This window comes from Bos indicus x Bos taurus, chromosome 19, assembly GCF_003369695.1.
Source record: "Bos indicus x Bos taurus breed Angus x Brahman F1 hybrid chromosome 19, Bos_hybrid_MaternalHap_v2.0, whole genome shotgun sequence".
NCBI classification, from domain to species: domain Eukaryota; kingdom Metazoa; phylum Chordata; class Mammalia; order Artiodactyla; family Bovidae; genus Bos; species Bos indicus x Bos taurus.
The window spans coordinates 34,556,755-34,580,469 of NC_040094.1; the positions used below are offsets into that span (position 1 = coordinate 34,556,755).

General features: G+C 53.5%; 2 protein-coding genes across 2 annotated transcripts in view; both read right to left on the bottom strand.

Moving 5' to 3' along the window:
• Positions 1–56: 56 nt before the first annotated feature.
• On the bottom strand, positions 57–21,998 carry ADORA2B (adenosine A2b receptor). Its single transcript, XM_027519459.1, has 2 exons — positions 20,199–21,998; positions 57–1,456 (listed from the first exon to the last, which is right to left on the bottom strand). Exons 1-2 carry the CDS (start codon positions 20,531–20,533, stop codon positions 793–795), a joined length of 999 nt encoding a protein of 332 aa, XP_027375260.1. The 5' UTR covers positions 20,534–21,998; the 3' UTR covers positions 57–792.
• Positions 1,436–23,715, bottom strand: part of SPECC1 (sperm antigen with calponin homology and coiled-coil domains 1) — a 242,274-nt gene continuing 219,994 nt past the window's right edge. Inside the window, exon 13 of the mRNA XM_027519445.1 lies at positions 1,436–1,456. Coding sequence (XP_027375246.1) covers positions 1,451–1,456 — 6 coding nt within the window. The 3' untranslated portion in view covers positions 1,436–1,450. The remainder of the gene's footprint in view (positions 1,457–23,715) is intronic.

The following is a 23,715-nucleotide window of genomic DNA, read 5'->3' on the forward strand; positions in this document are numbered from 1 at the left end:
TTAGGATACGGAACAGAAGGTAGGTGAGCTCTGCAGCAAGCTGGCACAACACCCAGAACTTTTGTTAAGTTTTTATTTTTATTTCACCTCATACAGAAACACAGTTACATAACCCACCTTAGTAAAATTTTCACTTTGGGGTCCAGCATCATGGCCAAACTTGAACTTGGGAGAGATGTAAAAATCACCACCTAGTTCTGGAAGGGGATCGGAGCCTGGTAGTGGAGGACCCCGCTTCTCCAGCTGCTTCTTCCGGGGTGGGGTGCTGTACATGGAGCAGAATGTTGTCGAGCCTGCCATGATGTTCTACGTAAGAACTTATAAGCCTATTTCCCTAAAACAGCAGTCTCTTGGTTGAATATTCATACTTTTACTTTTCCTGGTAACCTTCCTCAGAATAGGTATTATTTTTAACATGCCCAACCTTTCCCATTGCCTCCAAGTTAAAAAAATATTTGTATTATAATAGTTCACAGTATGTTACGGTAAAATAGTTCTGATCATTTTCTACTATAAAAGAGGCAGACTCTTAAAAAAAAGCAAAACGTACTTTTACAATCCATTCATACCATCAGCATCATCCACACAAAGCAGCCAGAGAACCATAAACAGATTTGTCAACCTCAGGAAGTAGTAGTCACATGTTAACGAGGTACTTGGAACCTCCAGGGAAGCGCTCAGAAGAGGCAGCCAGCTGGCCTGTGAGGGTTGCTGTCTTTCCAGTGAGAACTGGCCAAGCATGCCCCGTCCTTTTGTTACTGAGCCTTCTCCTGGAAGAGGCCAAAGCCTGGGTCATAGGCCCAGCTGGAGAGTGGGCTGCGACCCCACCTGCCCCTCCCCACTCTTGAGGATGTGCGTCCGGCAGAGGATGTACCTGGAAATGATTTTGTGAAAAGTGTAGCGGAAGTCTCGGTTCCGGTAGGCGTAGACGATGGGGTTGACAGCCGAGTTGGCATGCGACAGGAGGATGGCTGTGTTTATCGCCCACTTGGGCTTCACCTTGGCCCAGGTTGGCTGGAAGAGTGAGGCACAGTTGATGGTGTGGACTGGCAGCCAGCACAGGGCGAAGATGCCAACAATCAAGGCCAGGGACTTGGCCGCGTGGATCTCCCGCTGGAGGACGGTCCTTGAGTGATCCATGAGCTCTGTGCGCTGTAGCTGCCTGCAGGCCACCAGGAAGATCTTGACGTAGATGACCAGCATGATGAGCAGTGGGGGCAGGACGCAGCCGAAGAAGTTGAAGTACACCATGTAGCTCATGGGCACCACGTTTTCGAAGAGACACCTGATGAGGCAGCAGCTCACGTTCGTGGCTGCATCCCCCGGCTCTGTGCAGTTGGTGGCAATTTTTCTGTCGTTCCACCCCAAGAACGGTGTCAGGCCAATGCCAAAGGCCAGGACCCAGAGGGCAGCAATGACTCCTCTCGCTCGGGCCCCAGTGACCAGACTCTTATACCTGTTCAAAAGGACATGGTCTGTTACAGCAAACTCAGAGCATCCCACCATCCCTGCTTTCTGTGCCAGGACTTGACTCCAGCAGCCTCAGGTCCACATTCATAGGGCACTAGGGGCTTTTGTCTGCAATGCTGACGACAGTCAAATGTATAAGCAGCTTTGCTTCAACAAGATTTTCATTCTTACTAACTCACCTCTGATGATAAATCATGGTCAAGGAGAGCAAGTAGCAAATTCTTTTAAAAAAAGAAAATATTTGTTTGGCTGTGCCAGCTCTTGGTTGCAGCAGTCAGGATCTTTCAGTTGCAGTATGCAGGATACCAAGGGAACATTTCATGCAAAGATGGACTCAATAAAGGACAGAAATGGTATGGACCTAACAGAAGCAGAAGATATTAAGAAGAGGTGGCAAGAAAACACAGAAGAACTATACATAAAAGATCTTCATCACCCAGATAATCATGATGGTGTGATCGCTCACACTTACCTAGAGCCAGACTTCGGGGAATGCGAAGTCAAGTGGGCCTTTGGAAGCATCACTATGAACAAAGCTAGTGGAGGTGATGGAATTCCAGTTGAGCTATTTCAAATCCTGAAAGATGAGGCTGTGAAAGTGCTGCACTCAATATGCCAGCAAATTTGGAAAACAGCAGTGGCCACAGGACTGGAAAAGGGCAGTTTTCATTCCAATCCCAAAGAAAGGCAATGCCAAAGAATGCTCTAGCTACTACACAATTGCACTCATCTCACATGCTAGTAAAGTAATGCTCAAAATTCTCCAAGCCAGGCTTCAGCAATACATGAACCGTGAACTTCCAGGTGTTCAAGCTGGTTTTAGAAAAAGAGGAACCAGAGATCAAATTGCCAACATCTGCTGGATCATCGAAAAAACAAGAGAGTTTCAGAAAAACGTTTATTTCTGCTTTACTGACTATGCCAAAGCCTTTGACTGTGTGAATCACAATAAACTGGAAAATTCTGAAGGAGATGGGAATACCAGACCACCTGACCTGCCTCTTGAGAAACCTGTATGCAGATCAGGAAGCAACAGTTAGAACTGGACATGGAACAACAGACTGGTTCCAAATAGGAAAAGGAGTACGTCAAGCCTGTATATTGTCACCCTGCTTATTTAACTTATATGCAGAGTACATCATGAGAAATGCTGGGTTGGATGAAGCACAAGCTGGAATCGAGATTGCCGGGAGAAATATCAATAACCTCAGGTATGCAGATGACACCACCCTTATGGCAGAAAGTGAAGAGGAACTAAAAAGCCTCTTGATGAAAGAGGAGAGTGAAAAAGTTGGCTTAAAGGTCAACATTCAGAAAACAAAGATCACGGCATCTGGTCCCATCACTTCATGGCAAACAGATGGGGAAACAGTGGCTGACTTTATTTTGGGGGCTCCAAAATCACTGCAGATGGTGATTGCAGCCATGAAATTAAAAGATGCTTACTCCTTGGAAGGAAAGTTATGACCAACCTAGACAGCATAATCAAAAGCAGAGACATTACTTTGTCAGCAAAGGTCCGTCTAGTCAAGGCTATGGTTTTTCCAGTGGTCATGTATGGATGTGAAAGTTGGATTATAAAGAAAGCTGAGCACCGAAGAATTGATGCTTTTGAACTGTGATGTTGGAGAAGACTCTTGAGAGTCCCTTGGACTTCAAGGAGATCCATCCAGTCCATCCTAAAGGAGATCAGTCCTGGATGTTCATTGAAAAGACTGATGTTGAAGCTGAAACTCCAATACTTTGGCCACCTGATGCGAAGACCTGACTCATTTGAAAAGACCGTGATGCTGGGAAAGATTGAAGGCAGGAGGAGAAGGGGACGACAGAGGATGAGATGGTTGGATGGCATCAGTGAGTCAATGGACATGGGTTTGGGTGGACTCCAGGTGTTGGTGATGGACAGGGAGGCCTGGCATGCTATGGTTCATGGGGTCGCAAAGAGCCGGACACGACTGAGCCCAGCTGCTGTCTCAAAGGTCACCTCCTTTCCGGCTCAGCTCACAGTGAAGGGGGCCATGCCCACTCTCCGCCCCCTGACACACACCTGTCACAGGGCTTTGTTTACGTTACAGGTGTCTGCCCTTCGACTAGAACATCCAGCCTCTTAAGGACTCGGACCTCATCCCTTTGCATCAGCATCCCCAGGAGCTAGCAAAGTGCCTGGCACATTAGTATGAGCTCACACACACACATATTCCAACTTGTTACCAGACAGCTTTAGAGAGCCTGCTCCTTAGGAACGCCCAATGCTGGGGCCTGGACGGGCAGCAGAACTGGTCTTGCCTCCCGTCGGCTACATTCTTTCATCTCTGCTCCCAGCAACAGGCAGCTCAGCTGAGGGGCCTTGATGGCAAAGGACCTGTGGGCGCAGCTGCCATTCAGCTGCATCTATTTCCAACTCCCCTCTGCTTCCCTCCTCGTCTAGGAATGTAAAGCCATTCCTTACAGAAATACCTTTCCCGGCCATGACCGCACCAGGGGCGTGAAGAACGCATCAGGCCCTTGCAGGGCAACAGGGCCGCCTCCTGCAGACACAACTCTAGTCACAGAACCTTAGACCCACGAGGCAGCCTCTGCAGCGGCCCTGCTCTCACGCCTCTGCCTTTCTGAAGTTCATACAGCTGAGTGCAGACCAGCCCCGGGGATGAATTAGATCAGGGCAAGCAAATTCTCTCTCAGTCATGGACTGGGGTGGCTACAGGAGGTGGTTGTAGCCAATGAGACAAAGGAAGTCTGCTAGAATACTTCCAAGAGAGACTTTACATGGTAACAGGAGAGAGACCCATGAGGAGAGCTCCTCCCCCATGCCCATGCGTTTACTCTTCCGGGAGGCTGTGAAGCCCAGAGCTGCAGCAGCCATCCTGTGACCATGAGGCAGGAGCCTGAAAAACAAGGCTAATGGCAAAGCAGAAGTAAGGAAAGAGTCCAGGTTCTCAATGGTGTGTTTTAACCCCTGCACCAAGTCTAGCACCACCATGGTTCCATATTCTAGCTCAAGAGAGAATCGATGGTCTTGACTGCTTAAAAGTCACTGTTACCTGCAGCTAAAAGCATGCTTATATAAACTGGAAGGGATTTTTATCCTGTCTAGTCCAACTTCTCTATTTTACAAATGAGGAAATAGAGATACAAAGTTTTTAGGTAACAAAGGCAATATAAGAATAAGAACATAAGAACCAAAGACCAAAGCTAAGTTCGGACTTGAGGCCCCTGTTCCTCGCACCACATTATGCTGCTTTTTTAACTTCACTTGTGTCTGAGCAACATTAGAGTCCTCTGTACACAAAAGGGTCCCGGGGGTGGGGGTGGGGTTTCCTGCCAGAGTTCAAAACAACTGGAACGCAACCACATCTGAACTCACAACTGCTGGATCCTGCCTGTGAAAAATAACTTTCATGTTCAGTTGTCTTAGATGAGGAAAAGCAGCTAATTTCATCTGGGGAGCCGCTGGTCACAGCCTTCTCTGTGAACTCCATCACGGCCTTTCTCCTCTAATGGTTCATTATTTCATTCAGAGTTCTCCCTTTGAGCCATGCACTCTGCTGGCACAGCAAACAGAATCACAGCCCTCGTGGATGATAGAGCTAATGGAACAGACAGAAAATAAACAGGTAAACACACAAACATACAAGTCAGAAGGAATTTGCCAAATCAAAATGAACAGGGTACAGATAAGAGAAAGCCAGGAAGAGCTCAGACACGGCATTAGGGAAGCCTCTAAGACAGTGGCAGAGAAGGAGAGAAGGGTCTGGAAACGGAAGAGTGGCTTTCTAAGCAGAGGAAACAGTGACTACAGACATGGAATTAAAAGATGCTTGCTCCTTGGAAGAAAAGCTATGACAAACTAGACAGTGTATTAAAAAGCAGAGATCACTTTGCCCACAAGTGCCTGTATAGTCAAAGCTGTGGTTTTTCCAGTAGTCATGTATGGATGTGAGAGTTGGACCATAAAAAAGGCTGAGCACCTAAGAATTGATGGTTTTGAACTGTGATGTTGGAGAAGACTCTTGAGAGTCCCTTGGACTGCAAGGAGATCCAACCAGTCAATTGTAAAGGAAATCAACCCTGAATATTCATTGGAAGGCCTGATGCTGAAGCTAAAGCTCCAATACTTTGGCCACCTGATGTGAAGAATTGACTCACTGGAAAAGACCCTGATGCTGGGAAAGACTGAAAACAGGAAGAGAAGGGCATAACAGAGGATGAGATGGCTGGATGGCATCACTGACTCAATGGACATGAGTTTGAGCAAGCTTAGGGAGATAGTATGGAGAAGGCAATGGCAACCCACTCCAATACTCTTGCCTGGAAAATCCCATGGATGGAGGAGCCTGGTAGGCTGCAGTTCATGGGGTCGCTAAGAGTTGGACAGGACTGAGCAACTTCACTTTCACTTTTCACTTTCATGCATTGGAGAAGGAAATGGCAACCCACTCCAGTGTTCTTGCCTGGAGAATCCCAGGGACGGGGGAGCCTGGTGGGCTGCTGTCTGTGGGGTCGCACAGAGTCGGACATGGCTGAAGCGACTTAGCAGCAGCAGCAGGGAGATAGTGAAGGACAGGGGAGCCTGTGTTGCTGCAGTCCATGGGGTCACAGAGTCGGACACGACTGAGCAACTCAACAAGAAGCAGAGAGAACAGAATGTGCAAGGCTTCCAGACAGGAAGGGATTTCACTCTCCCAGAGAAGCAGGAGGGAATATGAATGAACCTCAAGCAAGGCGGGGCGTCCCCAGGCTACAGGGAGGGGCAAAGTGTGACACTCAGCTGCCCCAAAGCAGTGGGGAGCCAGGGGATGGAGGGCTGGGCCCCAAGGCATGCTGTGCTGGTATAGAGATCCCTGCAGAGATGGAGTTTAGCGGAGCAAAAAGGCAAGCAGGGCAGTTAGGAAACTTTCAGTGGTTGACTTGAGAGAAGACACTGGCGTGGAGCAGGGTGACAGCAAGGACTGAACACACAGATACCCCCACCGGAGCAGCCTCTGAATCTCACGGCCAGACACCCTGTCCTGGAGACACGTCCCTGCAGACTGCCCCCCACCAGCTGCACAGAGCACATCAGAAACACGGCCTCCCTCACCTGAGCGCGGCACCACCTGCAGGCCCGCGCGTCCCTCTCAGCCGGTGCCCAAGGTCATCACCGCCACTTCCGGCTCACAGAGGTGGACACTGGCCTGCAGCTCCGAAGCCACAGTGAGAATACAAAGCCACTCATCCAATCTGATTCCACTTGTGTTCAAGGCAGGTACTGTCCTGCTCAGGACCCTGTGGTTCTTCCCCCGATCCCAGCTCCTGCCCACACCCCACCTACCTGCTCACCCAGCCACGGGCCCAGTGTAGGTGCAGCCAAGCCCAGCTCAGCCGCCCTCTGCTCTTGCCAAAGCTGCTGCTGGTGCCAGGGGTTCCCCGCCCCCGACTCCACGGGCAGCCACGTGGGAACTGGCAGAGGCCTCTGATGCTCTCTCAGTAGGCAGTCCTTAAAAGGTGGCAGAAAGACTTTTCTGCTAGTGACACAACTAGACCCCTGGGTGGGTGGGTGGGGGAGTTCAAGACAGAGTCACAACTGGCACCACAGTTGCAGCCCCACGATGGCAGGACAGTCAGTGTCCAGGCGGTGCTGCCTGGACCCGGGCGCAGGTGGGAGACGGCCAGGGATTCTGGAGAGCAGGCAGGGGTTGATGCACTGGGCAGAAGGCTGCGGGGAGGACCCCCAGCAGCCCTGGCATCTCATGGGGGCTCCGCTCCCCTCCTCCCATGTCCCCTCCCATCTCCCACTTCCGGCTAGGCCCCTGTCCTCTCTGGAATGCCTGGCTTCCACCCTGCCCACCCCTCACTCCTTCTCCCTGTGCACCTCTGGTCTCAGAACATCCCCATGTGTCCCCAAACCATTCCTGAAAGGCAGGCAACATGTCCTTTCCTACATCTGCCTTGAGTGCAGGGCAAGTAAGTGGAAGGTGATGGATAGAGGACACTTAGGTGCCTTCCCTATTCCGAACAAGCAGGACTGGGTCCAGCCACACAGAAGGATGTCCTGGGGGTGTCCAGCTCTAGGAAGTGGCTGAACCCTTGCTGTGCTGGACACCCTCCCCACCCCCCTGCCCCTACCACCACGGACGAGCCGGATCAAGACAGTCACATGGCCGGAGTCAACAGAAAGGAACAAGCAGTGTGGACACTGGGTTAGTCATGAAAGAGGGCTCGTCGGGCACGGCTGAACCAGCACTGCCCTATTTCTGGGGCAGGGCTCCTCCTCTCCTGCAGCCAGCTCAGACCAGCCACTGTCTCAGGATTCCCAGCGCTCAGGGAGCTCTGAGTTCAGCGGATCCCCAAGGGCAGCTGTCCCTGGCAGTGACACTGAGTCCAGACAGGGGGAGTCTGAGCTCTGCTCTCAGAAAAATGGGGCCCTTGGTGGCAGCGGAACCCGCCCCGCTGCTGCCTGGCCTTTGATCCCAGACATCATGTGCACGAAGCACTTTCTGCAGGCAGGTCACTAAGTAAACACACACGGAGTTCTGTCCTGCTTCTTAAAATTGCTGATTGTTCGCTCAGCGTCTTTTTTCTTTACGTTCAGTCTCACTCACAAGTTTCATTCCTCTGTAACAGAAATACTTCTGCTCTGAAGCAATGTATAATCCTTAGAAAATTTCTCATCTTCTAAAACCACACACAAATAACAACAGGACTTGCATGACAAGGGGCGAGGACAGACCTCTCAAAACCTACCAAGCGCTGTAACTAGAGCACTAACAAAGTAACTCTCACCACCCAGCGGGTAGGTCTCTCGGGGTAGAGCTGCCACGGTGAATATTAACAATGTACCAGGAAGTCTAATGGAAATCCTGGCAAAACTGCGATGACAGCAAGGCTGACGGGTGCCAAGACGACGTAGCTGGACGAGGAGGTACGAGTGAGTGGGACCGTGACTGCACTGGGTGCCAGCGGGGTGGGGGTGCAGGGTAGCCAGCAGGCAGAGAGGCCCCAACCTCTCTGCTTTGCCTGGGTCCTGCTTTACTCTCCTTGGCCCCTCTGGGCCGCACAGCAGTCACACTGAGGGGTCTTTCCTCTCCTGCTGAAACCAGTGATGTTAACACCACCAAGACAACACCTGCATTGCCCCAGTACCTTTCTGTTCACCCAGCACACGTGCTCCCATTCACACGACAGGAACCCCCGCCTGGGGAAGGACAGCTGTCACATTAATTATCAAACACATTGGTCACCATGCACTTGACCAGTTAGACACCAAGAGGCATGTGGATCCTGGTGACAGTAACCTTGATGTGAAGTGGTCATTGGAGTGTCCATCAGGCTTTTCCACTATAACTGCTCCTCCGTTTATGATGAGTTGTATCTTGTGGTATATGTACTTTAAGATTTTGTAAATATATCTGGACTTCCCTGGTGGCTCAGATGGTAAACAATCCACCTGCAATGCAGGAGACCCGGGTTTAATCCCTGGGTTGGGAAGATCCCCTGGAGAAGAGAATGGCAAACCATTCCAGTATTCTTGCCTGGGGAATCTTATGGACAGAGAAGCCTGGCGAGCTGAGTCCACGAGGTGAGTATCTTGGCCCTCCTTTAAGTTCCATCAGTAAGTTTTATCACCTATTGACTATTCTTGCCTGAACCGGTTACTATGCTGACAGCTGCCCAATGATGACCTGCTTATTAACTCCATCATCCTGCTCATTAATGAGACAGTGAGAGTTCTTCCAAGTGGTTATCTAACAAAACAAAACAAAGTTCTCCTCGCTCTGCTCATCTCAAGGGCCAGAAGAGACGATGCTCCAGCATCCATGAGCACACCAGCCAGGTCTTGGCTCCTAGACATCATTCTCCACTGAAAGGAAACAGGGCTCCTTGGAGAAACGGCTGATTCCGATGCTAGAACACGCAACGGAGCCTGAGAAACCTTTCTGTGCCAGAACATAAGACGTGCTCAAAAACTCAATGGGGACGCTCAGGCGGAAGTCAGCTTGAATGGGCTCCCATCCTCCAAACCTGGGCAGCAATGGACGGTAACACAATACGTGCAAATAACATTCCCTAAGTCCACTGTGTGTAAAAATGTAATATAAGGAACAGCAAAGAAAAGGCAACCTCTTCCCTATAGAAGAAAGCCAACTGATACAGTAAAACAACTGAGAAAAAATAAAATTACCACCTGACAGGGTGATAACTGACCCGAGAAGAATCATTGCTGGGGAAAGCAGACCTTCACTGTGGTGAACCCCGGCGGCCACAGCTGTAACTAAGCGAGCTTTAACGTGACAGCAGTGGGCAGATGGACCCCGAGTGCCTTCCTTTGTGACAGGTGGAAATGGACACAACATCAAGCAGGCCGTGTTCCCACCAGAAACTCTAATCTAATCCTAAGAAAACAACCAAACCAAAAACAATGTATTGAAAGAGAAGGAAAAAAGGCTGAGGAACTTTCCTGAAGAAAGAAAATCAGGACTTCCCTGGTGGTCCAGTGGCTAAGATTCTGGGCTCCCACTGCAGGGGGCCTGTGTGTGATCCCTGGCAGGGGGACTAGATCCCACATGCCACAACTAAGAGATCCCATGTGCCACAACTAAGCCCAGTACAGGCAAATAAATGTTTCCAAACAAATAAACAAAGCCAAAAGAACATATTAGATGCGCACCTGACCTTTTACTGGAAACCTGGATTATTTTTTTTTTAAACTGTGAAGAACGTGATCAGGGCAATTGGGACATCTGACCATAGACTGTGTCAATCCTAAAGCTCCTGAGTGTAACTGTGCGTGTGGGTGGGTGTAAGACAGAGGAAGCAAAAGTAGGAAAAATGTAAGCAATTAGGGATTTGTATTCGTTTTGCAATTTAGAAGTTGTGAAAAAAACACACTAGTTCAGAATGACTCATTCTTTCTGAAACCACAGACCAGATGAGTCAGATGGATACAAATATGTGTGTATACACATACACACAGATATAGGTACAGAGACATATACACATCCATTAATAGCAGGGACTTTTTAAAAATTTCAGAATGGGTGCAGTATATGTGTGCTTGTGTATGTATGCACAGACACACACAGACATTCATCGTGTAATTTTTTAAAAGTCCCTGCTATTAAAAAACTACATTTCTAATGATTTTATAAAATGCCAAACTTAAGAGTTAAGTCTCCCCTTGGAAACACAACCTTGTTTTTCTCCTTCCTTTCCTTGTGGGTCGCCCCAGGACTCCCGCTCTACCCTGCTTTTTCCTGAAGACACCTTCCATGGGCTCATCGTGTCTCGGCCACAGGCTGGTCCACACCTATCAGGGCAGGTCCCCCAGCACACACGTGTGCACACGCAAGCACACAGGCTAGTCACTGGGCCGCCTCCTGGGGAGGCTGAGGGAGCAGCACGAGCTCTGCATTAACAGACGAATCATCTAGAAAATGCCCCACGTGTACAGAAGCTGTGAGGGTGCCTCGCAGAGAGAGTGCCATGAGAATCAGGAAGAGCCCGCAGGTACAGAATGCGCCAGGCAGGGGAATGGCAGGTGCAAAGGCCTGACCTCAGCCAGGGAACTGAGGCAGTTCCTGAGAAGCAGAGCAGACACATAAAGGGGGAGGCGGGGTGGCGGGGGGTGGAAGGCTGGAGGAGAGACCAGAACTGGTGGGAGGCCGGCCTCAGCCCCAGAAGCCGCAGGGAGCATCAGGTCAAAGCATGGGTGCAGAGCTGGTGTCGGGAACAGGGCGGAAGCAGAGGAGCCACCAAAGAGACCTGGCTGGGGGTGGGGGCAGGTGCAGCCTGCAGCACCTGTCTGTGATGCCTTTCAATAGAGATTTGTTGTTGTTCAGTCGCTCAGTCATGTCCAACTCTTTGCAACCTCAACTGCACCATGCCAGGCTTTCCTGTTCTTCAGTATCTCCTAGAGTTTGCTCAAACTCATGTCCACTCAGTCAGTGATGCCATCCAACCATCTCATCCTCTGTCACCCCCTTCTCCTCCTGCCCTCAGCCTTGCCCAGCATCAGGGTCTTTTCCAATGAGGCGGCTTTTTGTATCAGTTGGCCAAAGTATTGGAGCTTCAGTATCAGTCCTTCCAATGAATATTCAGGGTTTATTTCCTTTAGGATTGACTGCTTTGATCTCCATGCTGTCCAAGGGACTCTCAAGAGTCTTCTCCAACACCAAAATTTAATATTTACAGTCTCCATATTAAAAAAAAAACATAGTGAGTCCATGGCCATCTGGCCCTGACCAGCCATGTCTCTGGCCCTGTTCACTGACTGCCACCCCAGGGCCCACCTCTGGCCTCAGGATCCTCTCCTGTCCAGATGTCCAATTGGCCTGGCAACCCCTCTGCTCTGGACTCTGCTAACCTCCTGGCTGCCTTTGGCATCAGCCTTCTTCCAGGTGGAGAAGTCCAGACGCTGCCCGCCTCGAGGATCCCTAGACTCTGTCTCCATCTCCGTGGCCTCTGCGCCAGCCACACTCCTTCCTTCTCACCCAATGACAGTGGGCTGCCCTCCAGTCCATGCCCCTGCAGTCCGCCAGAGTGGCTGTTCAGTAATGCAAACCCAACCTCAACAAACTCCTGATTAAAAGCCCCTCCCGGCCTTCCAGGTCCCACCTAATTGTCACCTCTCAGAAAACCATGTTTAAGGGCAGCAGAAAGGAAGTAAACTCAAAACCCTCCTAAAAGTATAAGTGGAAGGAGATGCCCAGCAAGCCAGAGAATCTGGTGAGTTTCCAGAAGCCAGAGGGCAGATGGGATTGTCGGGAGGGGCACGGAGCCTTGAATCAGAAACAGGGTGGCTGGCACAAGAGGCTCCAACCTCGCGGACAGCAGGCTCCAGACAGGATTTAGAGAAGGAGCGGAGGTCAAGGCAAAGGCTTGCTGGCCAGCCTGGGGCAGCCTCACCCCACTCCCTCTGTGCTGGGCACATATCCCTTGACACTTCACCCTCCCTTCCAGCTGAAGCTCCAGACCCAGCGACAGAGGATAGGGTTGGGGGGGAGGGGAGAGTTTTGATTATATATATAGTCCATGCCACAGCAAGAATTTCAATCATGTGAATCCAAAACTGGCCTTTCAAAGTCAAGTCCAGAAACTTAACCTTAAATCAAAAGAAAAAATATGAATGCTAAAATTAAAAAGAAGAAGAACTGGGGTGGGGGAAGTCAAGGAACTCGTCCAGGGGAGAATGAAGAGGTAAGCGTTGGAATCTTATGTGTAAGAGGACATCTAAGAGACAAAATCAGTCAAGGAGGGCAAGTCTCCACCTATCAAGAATCCCAGAAGGACAAACAGGGAATGGACATAAGAAAATAATCTAGAAAACTTCTCTTGTAAGATTTCAGAGCTGACAGAAAACCTCAGTCTTCAGACTGGAAAGATATCATCCTCAGAGGAAAGAGAAGAGTTGAAAAGTGAGTATTTAGAGCCAACCTCATGGGCTTCCCTGGTGGCTCAGATTGTGAAGAATCCACCTGCAATGCGGGAGACCCACATTGGATCCCTGGGTCGGGAAGATCCCCTGGAGAAGGAAATGGCAACCCACTCCAGTAGCAAGCCTGGAGAATTCCATGGACAAAGGAACTAACACTTTGACTTCATGCAATTTCAGGACACCAAGCAAAGCAAAGGATCCCAAAGGCTTCCAAGGAAACATGAGTTACAAAGAAGAACCACACCCACACCCACGTCAGATTTCTTGAGCAACCCTGGGTGTCAAAGCAACGCCTTCTAGCCTGTGACCACATCCAGTCCAACTGCCAACCACATATGAAAAGAAACCATGTTTTTGGCACGGAAGAACCCAGGTCCTAAAAATGACCCCTACGGGCGGCACACAGACACACACGTGGGATCCCAGAAAGAGGAAAGCAGATATGGCGGCGGCAAGAAATGGCAGAACCCCTGCGACACCCACATGGCACCAGCACCCTCCACCATGAGGACGTGCGGGAGCCAGGATGTCTTTTAATTTCCAAATGGGAAGCTCATGGTCCAAACACGGGGCAGACTAAAATCTGACATCATTCTGAGCAGTGGGAGGCACCCACAAACAGAACCTGAGTGACCCACCTTTAGAACCGTCTCAAACAGCAACCCACTCCAGTATTCTTGCCTAGGAAACCCCACGGACAGAGGGGCCTGGCGGGCTACAGTCCATGGGGTTGTAGAGTCAGACGCGACTTAGTGACTGAGCACGCACCTGGAGAAGATGGGTTAGTGACAGGTGTGCATTTCTGCTCCAGTCGAATGCTCTGCTCAGGATGAGTGAGAAACACATGAGCAGAACATATTATACATGCCAGATACCTGTTTCCACCTTTCGGAACTTCTCCACAAAGTGCAGGGAACTTTACCACAGGTGTGGAATAAAACGCAGAAGATATTAACATTGACAGTGTAAAAACAATAGTATAGTATAAACGTATTCAATACGTAATTTCTGTAGAAAAAAATCTAAGAAGCAGTGTAGCTGTCTGACAGGCAAAGTGGGAAACCAAAGGTCAGACTGGGTGACTGACTTCCCACAATTTACCCTCTTACACAGTTTCGATCTCTTTACTACAGCAGGGATCGCCTTTTGAAAATGAAACCTCTATCAAGTAGGCGAAACCACATACCTGCTCAAAGGGAGGTAGAGATGGGGTGCCAGCAGGGGCAGAGAGACGGGGGAGGAGCACTTTTCCTTCTTTTTCTCGACAGCGAACACATACTGCCTACAAGTGATGGCGTTAGAAACAGAGGCTGAAATATGATCCACAGGAAAAAATCAAAATGTAACAGAAATCGAAGGGAACGTGGCAGGGAAGAGGGCTTGGGTTGCATGGGAGAGAGTCAACAGGTTCTGTTAAAGGAGGCAGCACAAACCCAGTGGTCACCGCAGAGGGGGCACCCGGGTGGGAGGGCCGCCCAGGCAGAGTGGCTGGTGTGGGCTTGCCTTTTGAGCCCTCTGTGCTTCTGAACGCTGACTTCTTCACACTGGTTGATTTCTAACACAAAACAAACAGAACCAAGTCCTTCATGGACTTATGGTGCCTCGAGGACAAAATCCAAGCTTGTAGGCAAGCTCGGGGCTCCCCTGGACCTGCTGAGCTGGGACCCCTACCCCGAAGCCCAGCAGCCCCGCTGCTCTGGCACAGGCCCCACCACAGCTCAAACACTCCAGCCTCCCATCTGTCCCCCGCAGGAAACTCCAGCCTCTGCCCTCCAGAAAGAGCACTGCTCCCCTTGTCAGCCTGGTGAGTTGGAAGGCCACACTCAGTCTGTTCCCAACTTTTTCAAAAAGGGACATTTGCTTCTTGCCGCTCAGTTCCTGCTGCCCAGGGCAGTGTCTCCAGCCTGCCAGCCTCTGAGGTCAAGAGCACAACCTCTTAATGGGTTTCCGGGGTGAGGAGGAGGGGCGGGGTGACAGGGAGAAGCACGGGGAAGCCCAGTTCCTGAGGGTAATGAACCAGAAGCATCAGGAAAGACTGGGCCTTGCTTCCTGCCTCTGAGGAAGGGGAAGGTGATCGAGATGCCCCCGTGGGTCCCAGCAGCTGAGTCACCTTCTGTGACGGGTCGAAGGCCGGCCAAGGCACAGCCGGCTCCCCCTCCCTCAGCCACAGGGTCCTCTCTGTCTTGGCAATCTCGTCCACTCCTAGAAGGGACCGCTCTGTGAGGGGAGTCCTCTGACAGCCCACCCGCACCCACTCCCTCTGGGGACACAGGCTCACCCCATCCTGGCCATGTGCCCTGGATGGATGGAGCCCTGGTGGCCCCATCTGTGGAGGAGGGGCTGACAGGATGGCGCCCAGAAGGCTGCTGTAAGGACTCACCCAGAGGAGGCACACAGGGGACCCAGCACTTGCAAAGGGTTAAAAGAGCAGCTGCCTCTCACAACCATGTTCCTGTTCGATGTCTGGACCACACCTGTCCCCCCGTGTCTGTCCGTGTCCCTCTGCCGTGACCATGGCCAGCAGGTGAGCTGGTATGAGGGTGACCCAGGGCACTGCAGACAGCTGTAGTCACAGCTCACGAGAATGCAGTTAACCTCACCCCTTTACACACGCTCGTTCTCTACATCATCAAAGGTGAGCTGCGCTTTCCAGAGTCTAGTGCAAATGCTGCTGAAACCCTGCAGCCAAGCACACTGTCCCTCCTCTGTTGAGGGGCTGCCTGCCGGTCACCATGGTTCAGGGCAGCCTAAGTTGGGGGCAGCCCCCCTCTCCTCCCCACCCCGGATTCTCGGGGCTCCTCTCGCCTTGCAGCCCCAGGGGCTCCTACACGACTGTCCAACTGCTTGCACGCTACCTGCAGTGAGAGGACAGGACCCCGGCACCCTCCGGATTGGAGATGGCTGGAGGGGAGCGGGAGGAGGTGGGGTGGGGGTCCCCCAGGAGCCAGTAAAGAGCTGCTGAGGGATATGGGCAACGAGGCACAGGAGGGACCCTCAGATTCGACTGAGAAGGGGCGGGCCCAGGAAGGGTGACTCGACAGGAATGACTTGGTGGCGCCATGGTGACGTGGGACACGGAGGCCGAGAGCCTGGTGGCGGGTTGTGGTGGAGAAGCTTCTTGGGGAGGAAATGTGGAGCGGCCAGCACGGGGGTTGGGGGAGCAGTGAGGGACTCGGGGTCTCGCACTTTCACGTAGTGACACGGGTTTCCTGGGGCCACGTAACAAAGCACCACAAACTTACATGGTGGCCAAGAACATTCACTCCCTATGGTTCTGGAGGCCAGAGTCTGGAATCATGGTGTGGGCAGGGCTGCACTCAGAGCTCAGAGGCTTTGGGGAGGTCGGGTTCTGAAGGCCCAGCATCACTCCAGTCTCTGCCTCCATCCCCACACGCCCCTGCTTCTCCCTGCTTGTCTATTTCATGGGGATGGGACTGTACTCAGGAGCCAGGTCATCCTGGATAAGCTCCTCCCTGAAGTCCTACATGAGCTGATGTTCACGCTTTCCCATCTAAGGCTCTGGGGATTAGGATGCGGACATCCTTCTGGGAGCCCCCATTGAACCCACCGCAGTGGGAATGATCTGGGAAAAAAAGACGGCCCTGTTGTGGAAGAAGGAAGGACCCAAGGCTGCGGTCCTTGGAAAGGTGGGGCTGGGGGCACCCAGAACTGAAACCTTCTTTCCCAGCCGTATTTCAAAACATCATAGGGACTTCCATGGTGGTCCAGGGGCTAAGACTCCATGCTCCCAATGAAGCGGGCCCAGATTCAATCTGTGGTCAGGGAACTAGATCCCACATGCCCCAAATGAGAGTTTGCAACTAAGGATCCCATGTGCTGCAACTAAGATCTGGCACAAATAAATAAAATAGACAAAAATAAATACTAAAGATAAAAAAAACCACAACATTACAGTTGAATTTTACTATATGGGAACTGTAGCTCAATAAAGAAGGCTGAACACCAAAGAACTGACGCTTTTGAACTGTGGTGCTGGAGAAGACTCTTCAGAGTCCCTTGGGCAGCAAGGAGCTCAAACCAGTCAATCCTTAAGGAAATCAGTCCTGAATATTTATTGGAAGAACTGAGGCGGAAGCTCTAATACTGTGGCCACCTGATGCAAAGAGCCGACCGACTCTTTGGTAAAGACCTTGATGCTGGGAAAGACTGAAGGCAGGAAGAGAAGGGGCGACAGAGGATGAGATAGATGGATGGCATCACCGACTCAATGGACATGAGTTTGAACAAACTCTGGGAGACCGTGAAGGACAGGGAAGCCTGGTGTGTTGCAGTCCATGGGGTCACAAAGAGTTGGACACGATTGAGTGACTAAACAAGAACAACAAAGCTCAATTTTAAAAAAGGAAAAAAATGTAAACAAGACAAAAAGCCACTCAGAATGCCCTGCCGAAAACTTACAGTTCAGTCACTTAAAAGGAGCTCCGAGGATGTCACCTTTCCACCAGAGACGTAGTCTTGCTAAGACTCCCCAACGCCTCCCTCCCAGATTGGACATGTGAGGCTCCCAGAAAAACAGATGCCGCCACATGGCAAAGTGGGCAGGAGGGTCCAGGGACAGACAGACAGACCCTTCCATCCTGCTGACCGACCCAGCCAACCCAGTGCTCCTGGCAACACCCTCCTTCAGCAGCGGAGCTTGGGGAAACAGTGTCCAGAAGCAGGGAGGCAGGCCTCCAGGCAGGCAGAGGGGACCACTCAGTCCTGCAATGGCCTGGGGTGTGGCTTGCGGGGAACCAGATCAGGGAGGAGGAAGTGCTCCAGCCAGAAATGGCCCCAGGGTGAAGTGAGAGCCAGCAGCTGCGGGCAGACACACCCACCCCGAACCCCCTCCCTGCTGTCCCCTGGGCACCACTGCGCCTGGACCCTGTGCCAGGGCAGGCATCAGGAACCACGCAGACTTGAGTTAGGACAGTCTCCTGTGTGTAGGCGCCCCTCACTCTGAGGCCGCCTCATCTTTGTGTCCAGCATCTTCTTGACTCCCCTTTCCTGCAACCCTCCCTGGTCAGTATCTGCCTTGACAACTGGGTGGCTATGGGACTGTGGGCTCTGTACTCTTGAGCTGTACCCACCATAGCCATGTGGGCCTCACTCAGAGCCTTGGGCCACCAGTGACCTGGCACTGAGGGTGAGTCCAAACACTGTTCTTGCCCAGGTAAGACACGGGCCTGAGCTCCTGGCCCTCACCTGGCTCCTGCCGCCTCTACAGGAGACACCTCCCTCGCTGGCTCACTTCCAACCTCACTCCCATGACCCGTGACCCTAGGGAGAGCCTCAGAGCTGCGTGGGAGCCGGGCTAGTGAACAAGGGAGAGCTCCCAGTCTCCCTGACTCCCCGAAGTTCTCAAACTTTGGTGGGTCCAGAAGTCCCCAGTGAATTCTGATACTGGAATCATGGGGTGATACACCCCACCCCATGGATTCTGAGTCAGGAGGGCCCGGTGGGGCCCTGTAATCTCCATTTTAGCTCAAGGGGCCAGGAAGTGCTGAAACAGGAGCCAGGAGGACCTCTCCAGCCTGTGAGAGTGGGCTTAGTGCCACGTGGGGAAGTAGGGGGTGGGAGGGAAGGGTGGGGGGAAGAGAGGCACCCCTTGCCTGGATGGGTCACACACACCTCACGCAGGCCAGCCAGGAGGGCAGGGGTGGGACAGGGTGGGACGGGCTGCTCTGCCCTCCCCACACCTGCCTCCCGCCCTCTACAGATACAAAGGGGAACTCAGGGGCTGTGATTCACAGTTCTTTCCTCTTAACACACCCACACCCATTCTTTCAAGCCGCCCAGCAGAGACCAGGACAAGAACTGACAGATTCAAACTCCCATGGAACTTCCTGCTGCACAGGCGTGGGGGATGCTTTCTGAAGCTTGAGCAGAGGTCTCTCTGGACCTCCGTCAGGGCCAAGCCCAAAGGGCTTCCGGCAGTTGAGGCTGGTGCCTGTGGCTGCCTGCTGGGTGCATAAAGTCCAGAAGGGCACCAAGTAACCAACATGAGGACCAGGAGGTGGGAAAGGGACCTCTACGAAAAGAGTGTGCTGTGAGCCCCGGACCTCGGAAATTCCTGGGCTCTGTCACACCTGAGGAAGGGGTGTCCTGGTCGCAGGCCAAGGGGCAGCAAGTGGAAAGGCCCGGACAGACAGGAGGCTCACAGCCCACCAAGCAGGAGGTTCCTGCTCCCGCTGGGACCCAGATACAGGGCACAGGGACCAGGCTTGACACGTGAGCCTGCTGGGAGAGTGTTTGTTATTCCTTGTCAATTCCCCTCAAATAGGTTTCCCTTATAACCGCCGACTCACTGCAGGCAGAATCTGCTTTCTGCCCCGGTGGAGAGCAGGACGCAGCAGGCAGGCACGCCTGGGAATGCGGGGGCCCAGCGCTGAATGGGTCCTGCTCCCTCACTTGCTCCAGAGCTGCCATTCTGAGCCTCCTCCCTCCCCGACAGGACGCAGGTACCCACCTCAGGAATTATTGCTGGGATTAAAGGATAGGAGTTTAAAGTACCTCATAGACTTGGCAGACAGCGATTAACTCCTTCCTGTCCCACCTACCCCATGACTCAGTTTCCCTGTCTCAGTTCTTAGTCCAAAGAGATCCCAAGCTCACCCAACTCAGAAACGCCAAACGGCATCCAGGCACCAGAGGCAGAGAAAGTGCTTTCAATTCAGCCCCGCGTAACACCCGGGCTCTCAAGCTCGCAGCTGCACATGAGGCTGTACTCCCCTTGCCGCTGCGCTCCATCCCCGAATCCTGCATCTTCGGAGTGTTGGACCAAGAGCAACCCTCAAGTCCTCCGGTGTTTGGAAACGCTGGTGGCACCTTCCCAGCGGCTGGGACAAGGTTACACAAAGCACGAGGCTCTCAGGCTGTCGGTCTTAGCGAGCCGGGAAGCCTTCTAATTCTTTAAAGTATAAGGGAGTGATTAGAGTCCGCGCGCAGCACGCAGGGCTCCCCAAAGTTAACTGGCACCTCCCTCGGGTCGGTGCCGCCCGGTCTGGCCGTGAGCCCCGTCATTCTGCCCCGCGCGTCCCAGCGTCCACGGTTGTCCTGGAGCCTCCAGGGCCCCACCAAACCCAGGGAATGCGGGCGCCCACCTGTGCGCCGGGAGCCCTCCCGGAGCTGCCCCGCCAGGCTGCGCCCCCGGGGCCCAGGGCAGTCCCTACTCGGGCTCCGGAAAGGAGACGCGCGCCCGAGGCGCCCAGAGGGTCTGGCGCGGCGCACGTGGGTCGGGAGGCTGCCGGCCGGAACTCGCGTGCCTCGCGCCCGCCGCCGGAAGGGTTTGGGTTCCCGGGGGCAGGAGCCTCACCTGAGCGGGACGCGCACGGCCAGGTATCTGTCGACGGCCACGGCCAGGAGGCTGAAGATGGAGCTCTGCGTGAGCACCAGCACAAAGCAGGCGAGGAAGAGGCAGCTGTGGAAGTCGGTGCAGAAGCCCAGGCTGATGGTGACGGCGAAGGGGATGGCGAACAGCCCCACGGCCACGTCGGCCGCGGCCAGCGACACCAAAAAGTAGTTGGTGGGCGTCTGCAGCGCGCTCGAGGTGCCCACCGCCGCGCACACCAACACGTTGCCGGTCACCGACAGCGCGGCCAGAGCCAGCTCCAGCGCCACGTACACCGCGTCCTGCGCCTCCAGCGGCATCGCCGCCCGGCCCGCCTCGGGCTCGCCGCACCTGGCTTCCCGGAGCGCCCGGCCCGCGCTCGCTCCTCCGCGTCTGAGCCCGGGGCTCGAGCTCTGCCGGCCGGCGGGCGGGGCGAGGGCGGCGCGGGGCGGGGGCGGCGCAGCTCAGCGGCCGAGCCCGCCCGGGCCCGTCCCTCCGCCCCCTCCGCCCGCCGCGGGGTCCGGCAGAGCCGCGCTTCCCGCGCTCCCTGCGCCCTAGCCGGTGGGGCGGTCGGAGCGGTCTCACCGTCTGGCCACCGGGCGCTGGGGACTCGGGACCGGACTGGCCGCTCGCTCCTCCCCGCCTGTCCCTCGGGGGAGCTCCTCATCCCTCACCGCTGTCCGGGCAGCTGCCCTCGGCCTCCGAACGCTGGCCTGCCGACCACACCCCCCCCCCCAACACCGCGTCTTCACGGCCTCTCCCTCCCAACGCTCCCTCGGCTCCCTGGTCACCCCGGTTGAGCTCAGTCCCCAAGCTGAACCCCAGATTCTTGCCCTGCGCCCCCTGCCGCCTATCGGACTCCTGAGGAGAACCCGGCCCAAGCCCAGCAGGCCAAAGACCAAGTCTATCCTCAGCCCTGCCCAGGCCCTGCCCGCCCCCACTCCCCGGACTCAGTGACTGATCTCACCCCCGGCCCCAGTTCGCCTGCCCCGGGAGGACACCGTCTCTGCGGCCACATCCGTTCGCGGGGCTGCCCATCCCGCTTCCAGAGCTTCTCTGCACCCCAGTCCCGCTGGGGGTCGTCCCTCACTGCCGGCTCTCACCATCCTCCAGCCCCCATCACTGCCCCGGGTCCCCACTCCTCTCCGGGAAGCTCCTGGTCCGGAGTCTACAGCACCATTCATCCCACATCCCTTGCTGGCAGTCACCTGACAAGGTTGTTAAGATACTTGTGAAATAACGTCAAGCAGAAAATAAAAGATGGAGCTGCCTGATAAAAGGACAGAGGATTTCCTTTGGGGTGATGAAAATATTCTACGTGCGGGGATGGTTGCAAACTCTTTGAACAGAGGGAACAACTATGGCCGTGCCCTCTTTAAACTCATGACTGATGGCGCGGAAACCCTCTCTCAGCGCAGCCGGTGACCACAGCCCCGCAGTCCCCATCAGCACGACCGGTACCACCTGCCGAATTTCACCAGAGGAACCGGGTCTGGGACGCACCCACAGAAGAGGGCCCGGCTGGGCGAGCTTGTGACCGGCGCTTTCTCTCTAGTTTCCATGTGGTGGTGTTACTTCTGTCAAGATAGCTTGGTTTTGTGCTAAAACACTGGAGGCCCCACAAGCTCCACCCCGGCCCAAGTTCAGACGCGCTCCCTCCCCCGCCCACATCCGCCGCACTTAACTCAAACGCTGTTGGCATACCGACCAACGGCTGAAGCATAACCAGAACCGCAGAGAGGTCAGCGCTTCCTGCGGGGAGGAGCGGGGAGAGCTGGGGGGCCGGCTTTCTGGGCAGCACTGAGCAGTGGGGAGGCAGCCGGGTCGGGGCACCGGGCCTGGCTGGGGGTGGGGCGGGTGCTGGCTCACGGACAGTCACACGGGGTTGCGGGGAGGGCAGAGACAGGAGGCCCGCCTCGCTGGGGAGCATGCTAGGGCTCCACTGGAGGTGCTGGACACCAGCCCTAGGAAGCCTCTGAGCTGGGCGCTGACCATCAGAGCGGGGTGGCTGGAACACTGGCACAGGAGGGAGCCGGAAGCCAGCTGGTCGCTGTGCTCTGCCCAGGGTGTGGTTTGCTGTGCCTGGAATCCCCGGGTCCCCTTTCCAAGGCTGACTTCCTTTAAGAAACCTTCCTTGAATCACTGAAGCAGGAACCCTAACCCCACAGCCTGCCTTCCATGCAGCATGCCAAATTCCATGCGACAGGGGTCCACGCTGGACCCCCAGCAAAGCCTCTTCCTCTGTCCTCTTCCACTGTAGTCCCCAGCTCACACATGCCCTTCCACTCACCCTGCTGCCTACCCCTCTCTACCAAGTTTACCGGAAATGAATTCAGTGATCCTGGCTGTCTATCCCAGAACTCACGTTGGAATCTGAACTGGACCCACCGGGGTGGCAGTAACTTCAACCGGCAGTTATTGTTGAGAAAACAAAGGAGAAAGGGAGGAGTCTGGGGGAGGTCTTGAGGTTTAGTCTTGAAAGCAATTGGGGGTTCAGTGAACAGAGCCCAGGTCTCAGCAGCAGGGACCACAGGTTTGATGCCCAGTTCTGAGACTGACCCTGGACAAGTTAATTGATATCTCTAAGACATGGTTTCTTGTGCATAAGATGAAATAGCAACACCTACCTCATAGGCGTTGGGCTGAAAGGGGGCAGAAGGATCCATATGCCATGTGGTCGCCTGTAGTGGGATCCAGGCTCCTTGCAAACTCTTGCTGTGATGGGAACATGTGGATAAATTAGGGCCAGAACCATACAAACCAGAGTGGGTCTTAACTAGTGATGGTGGAAGGTGTATTCTGTGAACCAGAAGCCTGGCCCCCAGCCTCCCACTTCCCTCCCCGTGTCCTGCCTCAGCCGTAAGAGCAGAATCCAGGTGGCATTAAGATGGCCCTAGAGTAGGTACAGCACTCTGAGATGTCATCAGAGAGGTTAACTCTCTCTATATAAATGTAATAATAGTACATAGGTATCTCATAGTGATAGTCACATTTCTGAGAAGTAGAGGATCTTAACCCAAGTGACACTGACCCCTGAATTCCAGTGTTTAGAAATCTGTGCATGTCTTTGGTTCCCTCTTTTGTGTAACCACAGCTGGCATTGGGAGCAGATGCCAGGAATGTTAAATGCCCTTTCCAATGGAGAACTGTCCCAGCAAAATGCCAATACCAATGTTGCCCTCATTGAGAAATTCTGACTCAAAACTAAATATTGGCTTAAAGAAAAATTGTGATAAAGCTTTATAGAGGAATTGGCCATTGGAGGTGGAGAAATGTGTGTATTCAGAAAGAGGGGAGGAGAAACAGTGCAGCTGCCTGAGTACAGTACCCCTGAGGCTAAAAAGAGGGTCCCTGAAAACTTACAAACATCAGAAAATGAGATGTCCATAAGGAGCTTTAAAAAGCTCTGACTCATTCCTTAGAATATAGAAAGCTACATAGGTTTGCATATGCCCAGAGGAGACCTGAAAAAATAATCTCTCACTTCTGGCTGACTTTGAGG

Coding starts and splice junctions, on each gene's coding strand:
- ADORA2B (XM_027519459.1), bottom strand. CDS start 20,533: ATGCCGCTGGAGGCGCAGGACGCGGTGTACGTGGCGCTGGAGCTGGCT. Junction 1,457..20,198: donor GCCGTGCGCGTCCCGCTCAG/GTGAGGCTCCTG, acceptor CCTTTTGAACAG/GTATAAGAGTCTGGTCACTG.